The sequence below is a fragment of the Mycteria americana genome, chromosome 7 (assembly GCF_035582795.1).
Source record: "Mycteria americana isolate JAX WOST 10 ecotype Jacksonville Zoo and Gardens chromosome 7, USCA_MyAme_1.0, whole genome shotgun sequence".
Lineage (NCBI taxonomy): Eukaryota > Metazoa > Chordata > Aves > Ciconiiformes > Ciconiidae > Mycteria > Mycteria americana.
The window spans coordinates 3,275,625-3,293,545 of NC_134371.1; the positions used below are offsets into that span (position 1 = coordinate 3,275,625).

The 17,921-nt window shown below is 41.6% G+C and overlaps 2 protein-coding genes across 2 annotated transcripts in view; one reads left to right on the forward strand and one right to left on the reverse strand.

The window, feature by feature from the left end:
- Nucleotides 1–2,310: 2,310 nt before the first annotated feature.
- On the forward strand, nucleotides 2,311–3,269 carry B3GALNT1 (beta-1,3-N-acetylgalactosaminyltransferase 1 (Globoside blood group)). Its single transcript, XM_075509028.1, is given in 3 exon segments — nucleotides 2,311–2,418; nucleotides 2,420–2,926; nucleotides 2,928–3,269. Coding segments are annotated over 3 exon segments (957 nt in total).
- A 7,527-nt stretch (nucleotides 3,270–10,796) lies between these two features.
- The window catches only part of PPM1L (protein phosphatase, Mg2+/Mn2+ dependent 1L), a 103,260-nt gene continuing 96,135 nt past the window's right edge, over nucleotides 10,797–17,921 (reverse strand). Inside the window, exon 4 of the mRNA XM_075506822.1 lies at nucleotides 10,797–14,106. Coding sequence (XP_075362937.1) covers nucleotides 13,760–14,106 — 347 coding nt within the window. The 3' untranslated portion in view covers nucleotides 10,797–13,759. The remainder of the gene's footprint in view (nucleotides 14,107–17,921) is intronic.

Consider the following 17,921-nt stretch of genomic DNA (forward strand, 5'->3'; position numbering starts at 1 on the left):
TATATAAAATGAAATACATAAGCACTGATATATAACTCAGGTTATTTTATTCCAGTATGTATTTTTCATATTGTTCACTGACCGTCAGGTTGGTATATATAAAGAGAGAAGAACTGAGCGCTTTTGTTATTTTTTTTTCCTTCCCCTAAAGCCAGAAAGTAAATACCAGATTGGCAAATCTGTTTTTTTTGTGATTATAATCAACTTCCCTAAATGCAGTTTGAACAGTCCCGATGATCGTTTACTCTGCACTTGCCAAACTTCTGTTTTACTTGCATATGTTTAATCCTTGCGGAGAAAAAGAAGTGAATCGACATAAAACTTCCGAGCTTCCATGTTTTTATAAGCTAGGACATCGGTCATGTTAGGAAGTTCTTAATAAAACTCACTTGTTCCTCTGCAGTTATGTGAGCTACCTCTAATGAAGGATCGACTCCTCTTAGCCACACGGTATTTTTGGAGTAATGCAGCTTTGAGAAGGATCGGTCTGAAATTCTTCTGTTTAAATAGCTATTTGTATAAATCTGCTTTAATACGTTTTAAGTGATGCGCTACGCATTGTTGGTGAAGTGGGCTCCAAATGCTTCCTTTAAAGGATCATTAATTTAAAGTCAAATCATGTACAGAAATACAAGGCAGCTGGGCTCTGGCAAATCAAATTCACCTAAGTTCTAGCACGCTATGTTGGGGTTTGGATTTATTTATTTTTTTTTTTAATATAAAACATCTACAAGCCCTGCGGTGATCATTTCGAAGATAAGTGAAATAGTAATTAATTGCACTGTGAAATTGAACCTTCTGTCGTCCTTACTGTGTCTTTGTGGATACTTTACAGTGCAGGGTAAATATTATTACTGCAAACATTAGAAATCGTTTGGAACTCCCACAGTGAGACACTGTAATTATTTTGGCTTAAAGGTATCTAATATATGTTCACAGCGTATGTAGTTTTAAAGAAATACAGTAAAGGCAAGCACTGCTAAATGGAGGGTAGAGGACTGAGATTCTATTTTTAAATTTAGTTTTGGAAAGATGTATCGATTTGAGTATCTAGTCCTGACACTGTAGTAATATCTTCAGCATGGACTCCTCAGGGGTTTGTAAGTAGCTGTCCATGTAGATTGGACTCCAGACCAATTTAGCCGAAAAATGGCTTTGGTTTGTCTTCATCTCGTGCTTATTGCCGTTTCCGGTTTGTGTGGCACAGCTGATGGAGCTGAGCGAATCTGTTGCATTTTTGTAGACGTTCTATGAAAATACTACCGATGGGATCCTTTCTTCTTTAAAGCTTAAAGAGGTGGAAGTAGCAGGAGGATTTTGTAGTGTCGTGTTTGTTTCAGTGGAAAATATTAGAAGAATTTGCAAAACTTCTTTAAGGTTTGAAGCTTGCCTGCTGCAGTGGATTCTCTGCTGCTCCCACTAGGTCAGCTGTAAAGCTGCTATGACAAAATTGGTTGCAATGCCCCATTATTAAATCACTTGATTTAATTAGCACATACTAGAAAACAAATGATTGCTGCATAATGTTGTGGGAGTAGCCATTTCTCTGGGCAGTGTAAGAGCTCAGTCTGTCTGTCAAGATACGTTTGTGTTTGCATGTCTGCAGCTCATAAGGAAGTTGATTTTCTCCTTCTCCCCCCATCACCTATTCAGTCAATTCAGAACAAGTAGCTGCTCCACCCTTAAATGAGGGATGAAATATTTGCTTGTATTTCTCTTTGTACCTGCTTTCTTGGCTGATTTGCTCCAGCTTATAAAAACCAGCAGGACGTCCGTTCTTTGAAATAAATCACAAATTTTTGAAGCCTTGATTTGCTGAGCACTTTGTAGCCATTACATTTTGCGCACGGTATTCCTTCCTCGAGATATGAGTCAAAGACCTTGTGCTGAGATCTGTGGGATCACAATGCTTGACCTGTGATCTTTTGCAGTGCTTAGGTTTATGCAGGGGAAATTCCCAAGGTGAAAGCTATGAAGTTTCAATCCATACCACGCTCAATATCAGCTCAGTGTTCTGCTTGTGCTTGTTTATGGGATGCAGCACTGATGCGTGGTGTAGAGGATGCTGGACCATGGTGTACAATAGCTGGACCAGTAAGTCTTGGTTTTGTCTTCGTTATATGAAAGCACGCTTTCAACTGACACTTTAGACAAGAAGAAGATAATATTTGAATAATCGCATTCTGAATACTACTTTTTCATTTCTTTTTCAGCAAGAAACATGCTTCAGAACTTGTGGTGCAGATTTTGAAGGTCACTGACACACTTCTGCAAAGTAGTTATTGCCCAGTTCCAGTTAGTGTCACGTATATGAGAACATTAAAATGGTTTTTTTTGTTTCTCCTTGTATTTTCTGGCGTAGCAATGTGGTACGTAACTTTTTCTTCCAACACTGTGATTGAGCATATAAACCTCATGTTATTTCTACGAATATGAACCCATTTACAAGCAACACTTCCTCTTCACGCTGCGGAACCGCCTGAAATGCAAAGACATAAATCCGTTTCTAGTCATCTTGGTGTCTTCAAGTCCTACAGATGTGAAGTCAAGGCAGGCCATCAGGATAACGTGGGGATCTCAAAACTTCTGGTGGGGACATCAAATTCTAACCCTGTTCTAAGTAGGTCAGGACATTCAAAGAGAAGACAATGCTGCAGCACTGTTGGTAGAAGACAAAAGCATCCTCTGTGGTGACATAATTCGCCAAGATTTTATGGACACGTACGACAATCTCATCTTGAAAACAACCATGGCGTTCAGGTGGGTCGCTGAGTTCTGTTCACATGCTAGATTCCTCATGAAGACCGATACCGATGTCTTCATCAACACCGCTAACTTGGTAAAATTTCTTCTGAAGCTAAATTCCTCAGAAAGTATTTTTACTGGTTATCCTCTTATAGATAACTTTGCCTACAGAGGCTTTTACAAAAAAAACGTACATCCCTCATGGTGAATATCCATTCAAGTTGTATCCTCCGTATTGCAGTGGGATGGGTTATATATTGGATGGAAAACTGGCTCTGAGGATTTATGAACTGATAAGTCATATCAAACCTATTAAATTTGAGGATGTTTATGTTGGAATTTGCTTAAAGATACTTAAAGTGAACATCAGTATTCCAGAAGATAAACAACAGTTCTTTCTTTATAAAATTAATTTTGATATCTGTAAGTATCGACATTTGATTGCAGTACATAGCATTACCTCAAGTGAAATAATCGGGCTTTGGCAGGTTTTGTCATCAAACACTGCGGTTACTTGCCTTTGATTCTGTATTAATATGGAAACTTAAACCTATTCGCTGTAAAAGTGTTTACAGTCCAGGGCAACGCAAAAGAAAACCACAGCTGTAGAGATGGCTTCGACTGAAGGAGGGCTGCGCTGCCAGGGCAGAACTGCAATGGCAGCATTTCCCTGGGACATTCTAATACCCTTTAATAAAAATATTAGGAATTCACTTTCCCATGTATGTGTCCTACGCGTGCAGGACACTTTGGAATACACTGTCCTGCCTTCCTCTGACACTTCTCCACATGGACTCCTGTAACCACGGGATTTCTACCCGAGTCTTCTGGAATATATGAAACGTCACCGAGCAATAATGTTTATGCCAAGAAACTGGCTTTGAAGATGCTTCCCAAATTCCTACCTGGATTTTTAAAATTGTTTTTGCAACTGCATCATCCTTTGCAACCCTCAAGTATTTGTTCTCTGCCCAGCATGAAACTAATGCTGAGCTCCTTCTTTCAATGTATCACCTCTGTAATCGTTCGGAGAGCGTTACACCACCTTCTTTCAACACATCGCCTCCATAATCGTTCGGAGAGTGTTACGAGCCTGTGGATGTTGTGGGGTCTGCAGAAGCTGATGGGAAATTCTGAAGACGTGATGCACTTCGTGTGTGTATATCTAGGTATATCCCTATACGTATAAAACAGAATTGCTTTGGTGTCTTTGATGATGTCCACAGACGACTAGAGGGCTAGATGCGGTAGAGTTCATGTGCAGCTTAGTTACCAGACATCTCTAATACCTCGGGACAAGCAAAGCCCGTGTATGTGCACACATGCATCTGTGTACTGGTGCATCCTGAGAGGTTTGGAACCACGCAGGGAAGATTCAAGCAGATGCATTTGTATTGTGACTTTATATCTGTTTCTAAAATGTTTTTTTTTTCAACTTTTAAAATGAAAAAAGAAATTCTAAGATTCGTATATCTTAAAAGAAGACAAACTCTGCTATATCTGTAAAGATGGATATTTTAATCACTTTATTCATATCAGCAAGGCCAAGTTTTCAGTAGTTTACACTTCTAATAGACAACAATACAGAATTTGCAATTGCATTAACATAATTATTCTGGACACATCCACTACACAGTGAAGATACTATAGTTACATCCTGTACATCTAGAATGACAGAGCACTGCCACCTTATTTGTACTACAGCTAAGATGTTACGATGTATTTACATTTGGCTGTCTTTCAGATAGTCTCTTAGAGACAAATTAGAAGAGGTGCAGAAACCTCTAGTACCGAGTTTGAGGTTTCACCAGGTTTTTTGTTACGTTGTGATTATGGCCAGTATTGAATTTTGCTATCTTTTCAACAACTGCACATGGTTTTTTGATGGAATTATAGGACGTGTTACTTTTTTAGATATAAAAATGAGGTCTTGGGGAGAATACTCTCTAGACAAGTATTTCAGATGTCAGTGTTCTAAGAATGTATGTTAAGAAGGTCAAAGTTTTTCAAAAATAGATTTTTTTTGTTAAACGGAATAGCTAAAGATACAGTATTGCATAACCGAGGGAAGAATGCTGTTGTATTTCTAGAAACAGAGGTAAACCTGCAGCTGTTCCTATGGTTTTAGGATCTGTTATTTGATTGTTGTAGTACTGTGGTCAGATCCTGAGAGCTCTGTGAGAAATGTTTAACTTGTTCTTTGATTGTTTATAAATCTTGAAAAAAACCCTCCATTTTTTTTATAAGCCTGCCATGTTCAATGTTGAGAAAGAAATTGTTTGTCACAAGAACACTGGTACTACAGCACAGTTTGTATTGCTTTTTCAAAAAAATGTAATTATGAAAGACGATGCAGTCTTCAGAAACTGGATAGATAAAGCCGACAGTGCTCCTGTTGAGAGAATAAGGAACGAGTGTGGCAGAGAAATGGCTGTGCAGGACTGCAATAAAAATGCAACTGTCACCGAGCAAGGTATTTTTTCTATTTGTGCCCCAGAACAGTAACACTGATCGTAGATCACAAGGCTTTTGCTTTCACAAATGTAGGTTTATGCACAGTGATCTGTTTATGCCACCTGAAATTGTAAAGTGACATCAGTTCTGCAAGAAATTTACATCGTAAAATATTCCTGCTCCTGTTTTTTTCTTTAAAAAAACCCTCATTTCCAAATCTGGTTTGTATTTGAGTCTGACATTATTGCTTAAAAGACCATAAAAACTCAGAACTAAGCTAATGTTTCTGCTTAAAGCAAATATCAGGAAAGTTTCTAGTGGGAGCAGCCATGCAAGAGGTAAAAAAAGCTTAAGACTGTGAACTAATGCAAGCATTAAAGTCAGTGGTGGGCCCAAATTTTATTGCATCTGCCTACAACATTGGACTAAAACCCAAGCCTAAACCACAGGCTAAGATCTTCCCAAATCCTAAGATTCTTTTTCTCATGCAGGCAAGTGGTTCATAAAGCTGTATTAAATCAGAATTCAAGCACTTGTGATTCCTATACAAAAATTGTGGGGCGTTCTGACTTGACAAGCCTCGTAATAATCCATTGGTCAAAGATGTTTGGAAACTGCTGCTGGGTGGAGAGCAAAGGGGGTTTGCAGTGTAAAATTTCAAGCCTGTGTTGCTTGTCCACTGTTTCAGAAGAGTTAAAAAGTCAAAACGCTTAAATGTTTTGTGTGCATTCTAGAACAAACAAGTTCAAAATAAACCATGAACTATTATGTGCTGGAAACTTCAGGGCATGATTCTCTATGATCGGTATTAACAGGACACGGACGGTTTGGAATATTTTCCCAAGTTTTGTCTTAAGTTTTCTAGTTACTACTAAAGCATTTCAATGCAAGTTCATCATTAGTAACTCACAAGGGCCTGGATGCACAATAAATAATGTAATTTTATCATATTTCTTTCAGAGTTAAACTAGAGACTGGTTGAAGGTTAATCAAACAACATGACACTGAGTTCCTGACAGGTGTCTGTCAGTTACGTTAGGTACGTTGAAGGAGGCAGAGCTTTGCTCCCTATTTTTCAAATTTTCATTCATCTCCATTCTGATGTGACTAGCGTGTACCATTCTGGTCATTTGTTAAGCACTCTACAGTTTGCTTAAGATCGAGGTGGTAGGGAAAGGGATGTAAAGCTTTCTGCAGTCTCTGTTAAGTTAAGCTTGTCATGTTTTAAGGCAGTTACTATGTATTGCATGGTAAACCATCTCCAGATGGAAGTACTCCACGTAGGAAGGAAAGAAAACAAAGTTAAAATGAAGCTAAGCAGATGGTTGGTTGGGTTTTTTTTCATATGTAGTTGAGTCCACATTTTAAGGAAACCTAAAATTGTAAAACAAAACAAAACCCACTCCCCCCTCTATTTATATATTGGGTTTCTCAAAATCACAAAGCCGCTTTCTTTCGCAGGATGAAGGTATAGTCTCTCTGAAATGCTGCTGGTACGGGATTCTTAGCTAAAGGCAGTATCGACCTGCAACTCATAGGAGGAAATACCACCTGTGTTACAGTATAGTGTCTCACCTGCAGTTATGGGACTTTGGGACTTAGTTTTCCTCCTATTAAATAAGGACTTAGAAATACAAAGTTTACCCCAAGCGACCTCTCTTGAGGTGGTTTATATAGCTGAGCTCTGTTTTCCTCTAGCCTTCTGACAGGTGCTGCGCAGCACGTTAATTTTCCAGGCCACATTAATCTAGATGATCTGAATGAGGACTTTTTTATGGTGTGCGAGACGATGGTGTGTAAGTGTTGCGTCCTTCCCGACTGGAACGGGGCTCAGCCTGGTGTCCTAGCCGCTCCTCTCGGTCATGCTTTGCCTGCGGTGGTCCTCCGCCTAGGAGTGAAGTGCAGTCTCGCCTGAGCTTGCAATGAAGATAAAATCTTAAAAACACTTCTGGCTCCGAGTGAAAAACTGTTACAAGCAGAAGCCTGAAGAGGCTCTTATCTACGATAATGCAGCTGGGTTGTACTAAATGGAAGCTGTCTTTAACCAAGAAGGATTGCTTAAACATTGCGGTTTTCTTATCTTGTGTGTTGTGTAGGATTTTTGTTAATAAAGCTCCGACCTGCCCTCGCAGAGTTCTAAATGTGCGGTTCATTTTCATAATAAGTCTGTTGTCTCCATCGTTTCTTAGAGAGCCCTTCCAGATACACTGGGTAGAAGTGGTTTTACAGTCGCTCAACGTAATATTCACGCAGTACGGGTTTTAATGTTGTTTTTCCAGACGCTGGTCCTGTAAACTTTGCAGTTAACAGTTCCGCAATTGTTCCAGTTTGCCATGTTAAAGGTAGGTGGGTTTGAAATTTATAAAAATGGATTTAATTTGTAAAACCAGCATTGCTAACCACTGCTTACGTTTTGTACCTAGCTTATGCATATAGGAACGGTTTACCAAGGAGCAGCGTAGAGATCCAGTACAGAATGGAACTAACTCCAAAGAAATTTTTCCAAATGAATCATGTTTTTAACGTAACTAAATTGTTCTTACCAGAAGGAGAAAATTTAAAAATCACAGATGGACTCTGGCAGTTCTGGCGTCAGTCTCCTGTCATCCACCACAGCCGAAGCCATCGGAGCGCATCTGCAGAGGCACCGGAGCAGCCTCGCTCCCCGTGGAGCCGGCTCGCTTTCCCAGGGCAGGGGAAGCGTGGCGGCACGGGCTTTTACAGCAGGTATCTGACTGTCGGCCCACACAGCTTGACTTCACGACTCTTGTTATTACCAAGATTAAAGCAAGTGTGGATAAAGTACAGTTTCATCTCTATTGCTCTCACACCTCTGAATACAGTGTAGGAATTCCCGAGGAGCAACGCTTGACAGTCCTGCATTTAGATTTCTAAAATGTTACAACTGACTCTTCATTTAATTAACTTGCTGGAATACAGGCTGAAGTAGATTTCTGAGCATCGGTGTCCCTAGAATTACTGATGCATCTCCGCAGGCCTAAAGGAATATAAGGTTCGTCTTTTAAATGCAGAAAAAGTGCTCTATTTCCCTACTGCTCAGCTATTTTGGAGCTCCTCCTTAAGACTGAGCAGACCAGACATAGGAGCTGACCTACTCGTAGAAGTGGGTTTCAAAACTTTACTCAAGAATTGCTTTTGATGTGAGCCTCTTTATTTATGGTTTTAGATAGGCTTCAACTGCTTTGACTGCATTCATTGTGCTTAACAGAGCATCTAGACTATCATATATAACTAGAGACAACTGATACCTAGAACTTTAAGTTATCTAAGGGAAAACCATATGTAAAACAGCTGTTTACCTAAGCCTTATGTAGTCAGCACTATATAAATAAAAGCAATTTAAAATTTGAATCGATATTAACTTAATCGTATATATCTTTTTAGACACGAGTCCACAGGTTTAGAAAGATAATTTATAAATACATTGACAACCCTGAGGGGCAGCAGCTCTGGTCTATACAGTTGCCAAACTTCAGCAGAACATTCTAAATTTTAACCTTGCAATTATGTACAGCCAGATTTCAGGATGGAGGCCTAAAAACCTACTTTAGAAAATGAAAGGCCGGCGAGGGTTTTTCTCTTTAGTATAATTGCTTACTAAATGTTTCTCTGTGTAAAATGAGTATTAGATACATTAGTGATATAGTAGTATTTAAAGCAAGGATGTCATATATTCGGCAGCTGAACAACAAAACTCCCTTATTTTCAAGATGCAGTGTTGGTGTTTATGGAGCAAACACTGTTATTTCAAGCTGATGCAGTGCTTTAGTACTAATGTCTGTATTCTAAAAACTTCACAACTTTTTTTTTTTTTTTAATTTTACCTTACGTAAATTGTGTAATACTGTAATAACATTAACAGTAGTTTTGGTACTGACCTTGTGTTCACAAGTCAGTAGACAATACTTCATGATGTTAGATGGCATTTATTCATATTTATCCAAACATTCTATGCAGTAAAACAGGCTCAATCATTTCAAATTTTGTATTTTTTAGAATTTTTAGGACTACAGCGCCGACGCAGTCCTTGCAATGTCATCTGTGACCATCCCTCCCCTGTGAGACAGGATCGATATGTCCAGATCGCTAGTGCTGGATGTCGCAACAAAGGAAGTGGCGTACGTTTTGTATGAAACAAAATAGCGTCTCCTGCCACCCCTGAGACGAGCGAGGAATTCTGGACTCTCCGACGCTGGATCGCTGCGGGCTGCGTAAGCCGCGCTGTTGCCAAACATTTGGATCCCACAAACAAGGGTTTAAAATGCATTCACCAGAGCTGCGACGACGCCCGTGCAGGGGGGTGAGCTGCCAGGGGGGTGAGCTGCCAGGGGGTGCAGGGCAGGGTTGCGGCGTGCCAAACTTTTCACCCGCGTTTTCAGCAGCCGAGTATCTGCGTTTCTTAGCGGCGTCTGGGGATGCGCGCGTTCAGCCCGCGCTGCTTCAGCACTGCTGTAAGATGCAGCCTGAGAGAACGGGTCTGCGTTAAGCTCATAGCGAGCTTCTGCACAAGGGACAAGGGGGACTTAAAAATCACATTTTTCACCCGGGCTAAAAGAGCAACTACTAACTTTAACGAGTACTGCTTGGTTACCGTGCTTAGGCCAGCCACTAGACGGAGCTGTGGCTGCACCTAACCAGGCCGGCACCCAGACCTGGGATGCTCAGAACTGTACCAGGAGCTACAGTCGGTGAGGGCTATAGCCCGTCCGCTGTACGAATGGACAGCCTTTCTAAAAGCCCACTAGTATATATATAACCGGAATGATAAACTAAATGGTAGTCCACAATCAGAATGAAAAGCTAAGTGGTGGTATCTTTAAGATGTACTACGCGAGTTAAACTGTTAGCTTGTAATACCACTGGGAAGAGCCCAAATTCCTTTAAGTGCTGGATCAGATGACTAATTACAAGGTATGGTTTTTTCATATTGGACCATACGAAAGATGTTCTGTGGCAGCAACTTAATATCTCAGTTTTCTGCTGTGTGATGCTCTTACCTAATGAACAGATGTCACCAATGGAGCTACTCGGGCTTAAGCAACAAAAAACTTCCACGAACATGTACGACAAGAGGGAGCTCTCAGATGTGTGCCAGCCACTTTAACCAAAATGCCTCTCCCTGTTTTTGGAGAGGTGCCCAGGCAGGAAAGCAGCACCCAGGATGGTGTGCTGCCTCTCCGATGATGTAGAGCATTCTGCCACACTGCTCGAGCGTATGTGGGGATGTTTCTGGCTACAGTGTCTGGCAACTCCTTCCAGATGTAGGATATATTATCAAGGCAGTGGAGGATCAGACTCTAGAGTGTTTAGGTTGCATAAGCAATATGTACATTACTTAATCTCGTCATCCAACAGCTGTATGTATCATGACAGAATTTGGCACAAATCAGCACGGCTGGGAAGTAACAGATGCCTAGAACGGGATTAAAAACTTCTCAGAAGGCTTCTAGCAGGGAGCATAGGTAGGCACTGCACATGTACGTGGAAGACTGCACAAAGCCTGTCATCTCCACTAGTCCTTCATCTTTAAGCTACTTTAAGCATCTTTACAGCTACTTACAAGTAGCTGTACTAGTTTTTTAAAGTAATAAAAACAAAAGTCAGCAACCTTACCAGAGGTCATTGGTGTGAAAGTCTTTGGCCAGGAAAGAGCTACTACGAAGGTGGGAGTGTCGCAGAGAAAATCGAAGGTGCTAAAACAACTGTTGTGCAACTGCAGGCACTCGAAGGTTGAAATAGGGCTGATTTGCTAACAGACTGGATGGGCCTGGGAGTGACAGAGTAAATGAATCCTGGCATAAATACCCAGACAAGTCTGCAAAACAGTTCTGTATTGCATTGCACTATGTGTTTTCCTAAATCCTGTGAGCATGGCTTACTTCCAGAGCGAGCCAGCCACCCTCCCACTGCTTCCTCACGGCTGCTTCGGGAGTCTGTGAATGCGTACGATTCCTGCCACCTCATTTTCCTGTCTATCTCGAGTGCCGGAGCAACCAGCACACGAGCTGTGCTCAGAAGGTCGAGCATCCCTCGGCAATGCTCGCTAACCTCGAGAACGTGAGCTGCAGGAGGCTTAGTGGCAGCCGTGAGATTTTTCACTCAAGTGGCGTTAGTCTATAATGTTTTTTTTTGGAGCTGACCATTTCTGAAATGCCTGTGAAGGATTAGTAGTGATGTCTCTGCTATACAAGTGCCCCCTGCTTTAGAGTTCTGTAGGCTGCTGGGTCTAATTCTTCTTTTCCCTGGGCAGCTGTTTTGACAAACATCCAGGCAGCGTCCTACAAAGAAAAGCCAGTACAACAGAAACATCATCTCTGAAGGAGAAAGGAAAGGCAAACGCTGCATGCACCATGAGCTCTGCCTGGAGCACAGTTTCGATACTGCTGCTGTAGCATTATGAGTACATGATTAAGCACTCCCATGAAAATATCACACAGGGTTTTCATTTCACAGCATTCTGACCTCAAAATACCTTTTCAAAATGACTGAAGCGCTCTGCAATTATTAACATTTCCTGTTAGCGGCTCAACTTAACTGCAAAGTTGCATTTAAAATTCACTGAATACACTGTTGAAGAGATTTTAAAAGTCCGAAACCTTCCATCCTCCGGGGAAGGACCAGTGCAGGCTGCGTGCCTGCTGGTTTCAGAGGATGCTCAACACTTTCACTTGTCTGTTCCTCAGAGTCCAGGGGCTCTACCCAGCGTCTGGGATGAGAAGAGGCCGCTAAAGGATATGTATACAATTTGAATAGCCCTGGTAAGAGCAACAGATCCAATTAAGAGTTGTGATTTTCTGCAAACAAACTAAAGGAGGGAAGTTTGGTGGGGAAGAGATAACCTAGGAACAAAAATGAAAGGACTAACATAGGAATTCCTTCTTGAGCAGAGAGCAGAATTTGTGCTCTTTCGTTTTGGTCTTGAGAGGCATCACACCCGCTTAGCTCAACCACAACGCATCACAGTATTTTAGGGACCAGCAAGCCACTTGCCCAGAAAGGGCTATAGGTGGGTGATGAGAAACAGGTAGCGTTTTAACTAAGTAATATTGTATCTTTACCCAAGAAACAGACAAAGTTAGTTAATGCATTATATCCCTGATTCACCTCAGGATCCAAACACTGACAACCTCCATCACCTTGAAGACAAGAGACTTCAGCAGATTGTCCAGGACCACGTTTTGCGGGGAGGGAATCCCAAGGATTGTTACAAGACACGATAGGGGTAAGCGAGCCATCCGAAATACTAACCTCCAGCTCAGGCCTGGCTCTGTTCCTCTAACACGCATTGCCTGTCACTCTGCTACTGCTGCCTCTTGATCGTGAAGCAGCCAGCTAAGTTATCAGATGTAGAGCAAACTCAGACTGTCATTGTTTAAACTTGCAGTAGTCACAGATTCCAAAATACAATTAAATACTGAAAGTTAGATCTAAATGTATTTTTATCTAGATTTAACACAAGCTTTCATCTCTACAGTGCAATGACACTGCCTGGCATTTATACATTATACCAAAAAATGGTTCTGAAGTGGTCTTTCCCTGGATTAACACCACAAATTAATCTGCAGCGGTACAAGGAAGTCTTTAAGAGGCTTGACTTCCATCTAGGTAGCTCGAAGGAATGCCCTGTTTTGATTAGTTTTCCAAACAGTCACTAACGAAATTAATTTTATCTTGCATTACTTTCTTTACATGCCTGTGAAACGTCCATGCCAAAAAACTAACAGAAGGGTGAGTCCCGGTGAATGACAGACATTCTTCTATCACAACAGAGCTATTTTTTGATATAGAAGGTGCCAGACCTCAGAGTATTTTGCCAAAGTTTAACATTAGTTGGTCTGAATACAGTATGGCATAGAAGAAATGTTATTCAAGTAATGCACAGACTGAATAACATGTGGCTTCAGGTCATTCAGTAACTATACCTAATCACATGCTTGATTTATTTAAGGGCGAGGGGGGAGGTTAAAAAAAGGGAGAGAGCCATTTCTGTGGTAGCAGGCTAATAGTTGGCTCCTCTTCTTCCTTCATATCAATAACAGGCCAATAATTGCAAACCTTTTCCTATACAACCTTATCACTGCAGATTAAAGAAAGAAGAGATGAGAAACATGAGAGCGTCGTTCTGAAGAGTCACACCTACGAGTGAAAAGCAGCGTCATTCCTATCACTTGCTATTAAGCGGCAGCACTGCCCCGACCCTGCTGTGCATCTGGACAAACCTTTGACTATTAGAAATGAGAGGTGAGGACTCAAATGAAAAGTCTACACAGGATTTGTAAAGAATATTCTGAAATGGAAGATTACAGTTAGTTTCTAAGGAGCAGCAAGGTCACAGGAGACAGGTACATGGGAACAAACTTAATTCTTATAATCACTCAATGTATTTGTTGTATTGCTCCTTTTGTTAAGCAAAGAACAAAGACCGGAGGGATCTGTTCCTTTTGTGTAGAATCTTAACGGTATTTACTAGAGCTTTCTACTATGTTTACAATTTAAGAGTTTGTTTTAAGTTCAGCGTGAGGCAGAGAACCACTGGTAATTACTGTTCTTCTGTTTTGCTGCTATTCCTGAACTTCACCACCATCACTGTTATATTATCAGGACATCCTCTGTAAAAGGACTGTAGGACTATACTCTTTGCGCCGAAGTGTGGTTCATCCAAGCGTTCCTTGATGAATCGGACAGCTTCCTCGTTGCTGAAAGCATCCCACAGACCATCCGATGCCAAGATCATGAACTCTGGCTGCAGTTTGTCCAGGTCAAAGGTAAGAATATCGGGGTCAGGAATGACAACATTCAGGTTCTTCAGAGGGTAATCTCCTAACGAGCGGGACATGGCCAGGATCCCCTGAACACGCCAGGAGCCATTAAAGCTGATAAAACCACCTGGAGAGAAACACCAACACTTAAAGCAGTTCTTTTTAAAGTCAGGAATGGCTCTGCTTTCAAAGGAAGCAGCTTCATGCTCTCTACTCCCCCAGCGAGACCGACAATTTACTGAAGACAGGTACTCCTGCGCTACATGACTTACTGTTCAGAAAGCCTGATGACAATGCTAAAACAAAAATACTGAAAGCAAATCTTTATATTCTTGTGTTAGTAAACCCCTCCTTTTTCTGTGTAGTTTGCCTTTTCCCCATTTCAGAAGATCTGTGAAGGAAACAACACTGAAAACACCCTGCAGTAGGACTCACATCTCACTTTTAAGGCATTAGCAAAGAAGCAAGTGCAAAAACATTTATAGGCTCTTCTATCAAACTGCCTTGAATGAACTGTGTCAAAAAGGACCAAAAAACTGTTGTGAACAAACCCATCACCAAATTTTACTTCAAGTCAGAAAAATGCAGTGTGGGATCTGACTGACTGATTTTTACCATCCCTGGGATTAAGGCTACTTCTAGTTGAAAATACGTATTTTATTTAGGGGTTGCTTATAGCAAGATACGTTTTGCACTGAAATCGATGACTCTGACACAGCCAGCACCTGGCCGTTACACAGTCTGATTGGGCCAGGGAGGGAACTAGACACTGTGCAAGGTCAAAGAGTAGAATTTAGGCACCTTCAAGTCCTGTGCACGCATCTGCACGCCACTGTCTGCACTGTTTCACAGCAGTATTCCTGTCAGCTTCACATGAAAAAAATCACTTGAGGACAAACAATTTGCAGACATGGAACATAAAAATGTATGACAAAATTAGGTGAACTGTTGTCTTTTATATCTGCAAGCTGTCTGCTTTGGTGTTCTTATAAATGTCTTTGTTCTTTGCAGTTATCAGAAAGTTTTCGGCTCTGCACTTCAGCCTATGCGTTGTCAGTCACCCAGTCACCTAAATCTTATGATAGCATTTCCATTCCTGGTTGGCTGATCTAATCTGTAAACTCCTTCTGCTTTCAGGTGAAACTACATTTCGTTTAATGATTCATTATTGTTTAAAGCTTGAAACTTGATTTGCGTTAAAACCAGCAGAAACAAAACTTTTTAGCTGGGTGTTTTCATCCATACTTCTGTGGAGTCTCCCATTATGAAGATGTTTCCTTCCCTAGTCAAAAAAAGGAAGGACTGGTGAGCCTACTGCAACTCCTCTTCAGATGTGCAGTCAAACAAACCTCGTCCGGCTGCTGCTGTGGGTTTTGAGGGCGCCTCGGTCGAACGTTACACAGCCACCTCCTCACCAGCCCAGGGAGGGCTTTCATTAAGCAATTAGGACTATAGGACTATAGGAGTGTAATCATGTGTACGTACTGGGATGACAGGGGAAGCAAAATGCAATTAAGAAAAGGCAGTTTCAAGCAGACATTTTACACACAATTAGAGGACAGCAGTGCCTGCACCCGTTACTGTACTTGCAGAGGAGATCGCTGATGCTGCTGACTCGCTGCAGCATGCTTACTCCAGTCTTTGCAGGTTGTGCTTACGCATACTAAGTGACTTTTTGGTGCCATTCTCACATGGCACCTGGAACTGCCTACAGCACAAGTTGAATTCCTGTGGTTTGCTGAAGTGTCTGTTGGCACTTCTTACATTTTCTTTCATAAAGCCATCCATACAGAATACATAAAAATGCTCATGGAAAAGCAAACATTCTGCAGCGCTGGCTGTCACCGGAGAAGAAAAGGCATTAAAGAAATAGAAGCTTTTTGGCAACCGCACAAACATTTTGCATGTTATCGAGAGCTGAGCTCAGAGGATTATGTTCAAGGTGAATGACTTAAATTTCTGTCAGTGACAGTCACCTTGTGGCTCTGCAACTGAGTGGTTCTTCACAAGCCAAAACCACGGTTGTTTCAAGGCCACTCTCTAATGCTGATACTCTATACATCACTCAGGCTCCTGAGCAGGAGGAGATTCTTTGTGCTTCCTGGGGAAACCAGCATCCGTGTGTCACAGGACATGCATTCCCCTATCCCACAGGAATGAGTCAGGGTGGTGGGACCGTGATCTCATTCAGCTGCGAGACGAGCGGCACCACAGCACTTGTGAGCGTGCATCAGCCAGCCTCTTGTGAAAATAACAGTCAGTCTTGACAAAAACCCTGTGACCGGCACTGTTAACTGTACAGCCATGCTGCGGAGCAGGTAATTCCACAGAATGCAGCACCTCAGCGCAACATCGAGGGCCCTGCCCTGTTGTCTTAGCTGCTGTCTTTCCTTTTGGCATTTGGCCGCAGGCTTGGGTACCAGTGACTTCTGACTGCACTGCAGGAACTCCCACGAGAAACCTTCTGGGGCTTCAGTGCGAGAGATGCGCGAGTTACGTCGGACTGATAAATGGAAATTTTTTTTCAGGTTGTGGGTTGACTAAGACTTTGTACGCAGTTGCTGGGAGCGGGGAAAAGAGAGAGACTGAATTCATTCCCCATCCACCACCTGCTGACAGCAGCAAGCAGCGAGCCTCCTTAACATCCACCATGGCAGCAAAAAATGACGGATTAGTTTAGACTTGTCATCCCAATGTTAACGCCCCGCTGAAATGCACAGGGCAAGTCACGCTTTTCTTTGAGCTGCTGTTTCAGGCTGCCTCAAATTGATTTATATCGGACTGAGGTTTGAAGGATATTTTCTCAACCGTGGCTATATGGATTTCACTTTTAAATGAAATCTAATCCTACCAACACAAATGTGCCGTCATTTTATAACTACCTATAGGGCACTGGACAGTGCAGCTTGATGGTGCAATGTAAAGTTGGAAAACCGAAATGTAACGTAATGATGTGGTTATTGTCGCTTTCTTCAGTTCTACTTGACAAGAAAGTATCTAGACGGTGGAAAAAAGTCAGGTACTTTTGTCACAGTAGCCATGTAGGCTTGATAATTCAGTTTGGGCACTTTGCCTCAATTTTACACTTACTGTGCGTAAAGAAGGGATGTTCCAAACGGTGAAAGTATCCAGCAGTAGTATAAAGGGGATTGTATGTTTTTAACAGCACTGTGAGGCCATATCAGTTATGATAATACAATGGGACAATAGGTAACAGCGAAGTGAATTCATTATGTCTCTAGGCTAGACAGAATATTTCTTGTTTAGCTGCAGATAGTTATAACATTTACTCGTCTATTAAAATAATTTCTTCCAAAGTTGGAAATTCCTGCAAAAATCCAGGTTGATTTTTCACATTGCTGTGTTATAAAGCCTCACTTCTACACAAAAGAAATACCCAAATTATTTTTTTTCTCCTATGTGAAGGCCTTCTCTAAGTGAACAATTGCATAGAGGCCCTGGACTTGGCTAAGAGGGAAGCAATTTTAAAGACAAATCTCCAGATTTTATTGATACATCCCCCAAGTACAGAGTTGAAGCAAAGTGAGACCAAGATCTTCCTATTCCTCCTTCTTAGGATCTGTATACTTTTTCTTCCCCTTTGGGGAACATACGTGACCTCGGCTCTCTGTCTAGCAGCAGGCAGGATCCCTGCTGCTCTTACACCTCCTCGGCGATGAAAGAGGAAAGCACACAGTGTGCACGTACGGGCATTTATGCTGGTGTGAGCCTATTGATAACTTGTAGGTTTTAAAAATGTTTTATACTCAGGGAAAAACTTGTTATTTCCACTTTACAGACAAAGACGTGGAGGCAGAGAGGCAATGCATCTCTGGAGGCAATGCTCCTCGGTAGGTTTAACACAAACAAGAGGAACTTTTTTTCCTCATCAAATAATTTGCTGCTGCAGGCTGCTGTGGGAGCCAAACCAGAAATGGGTTC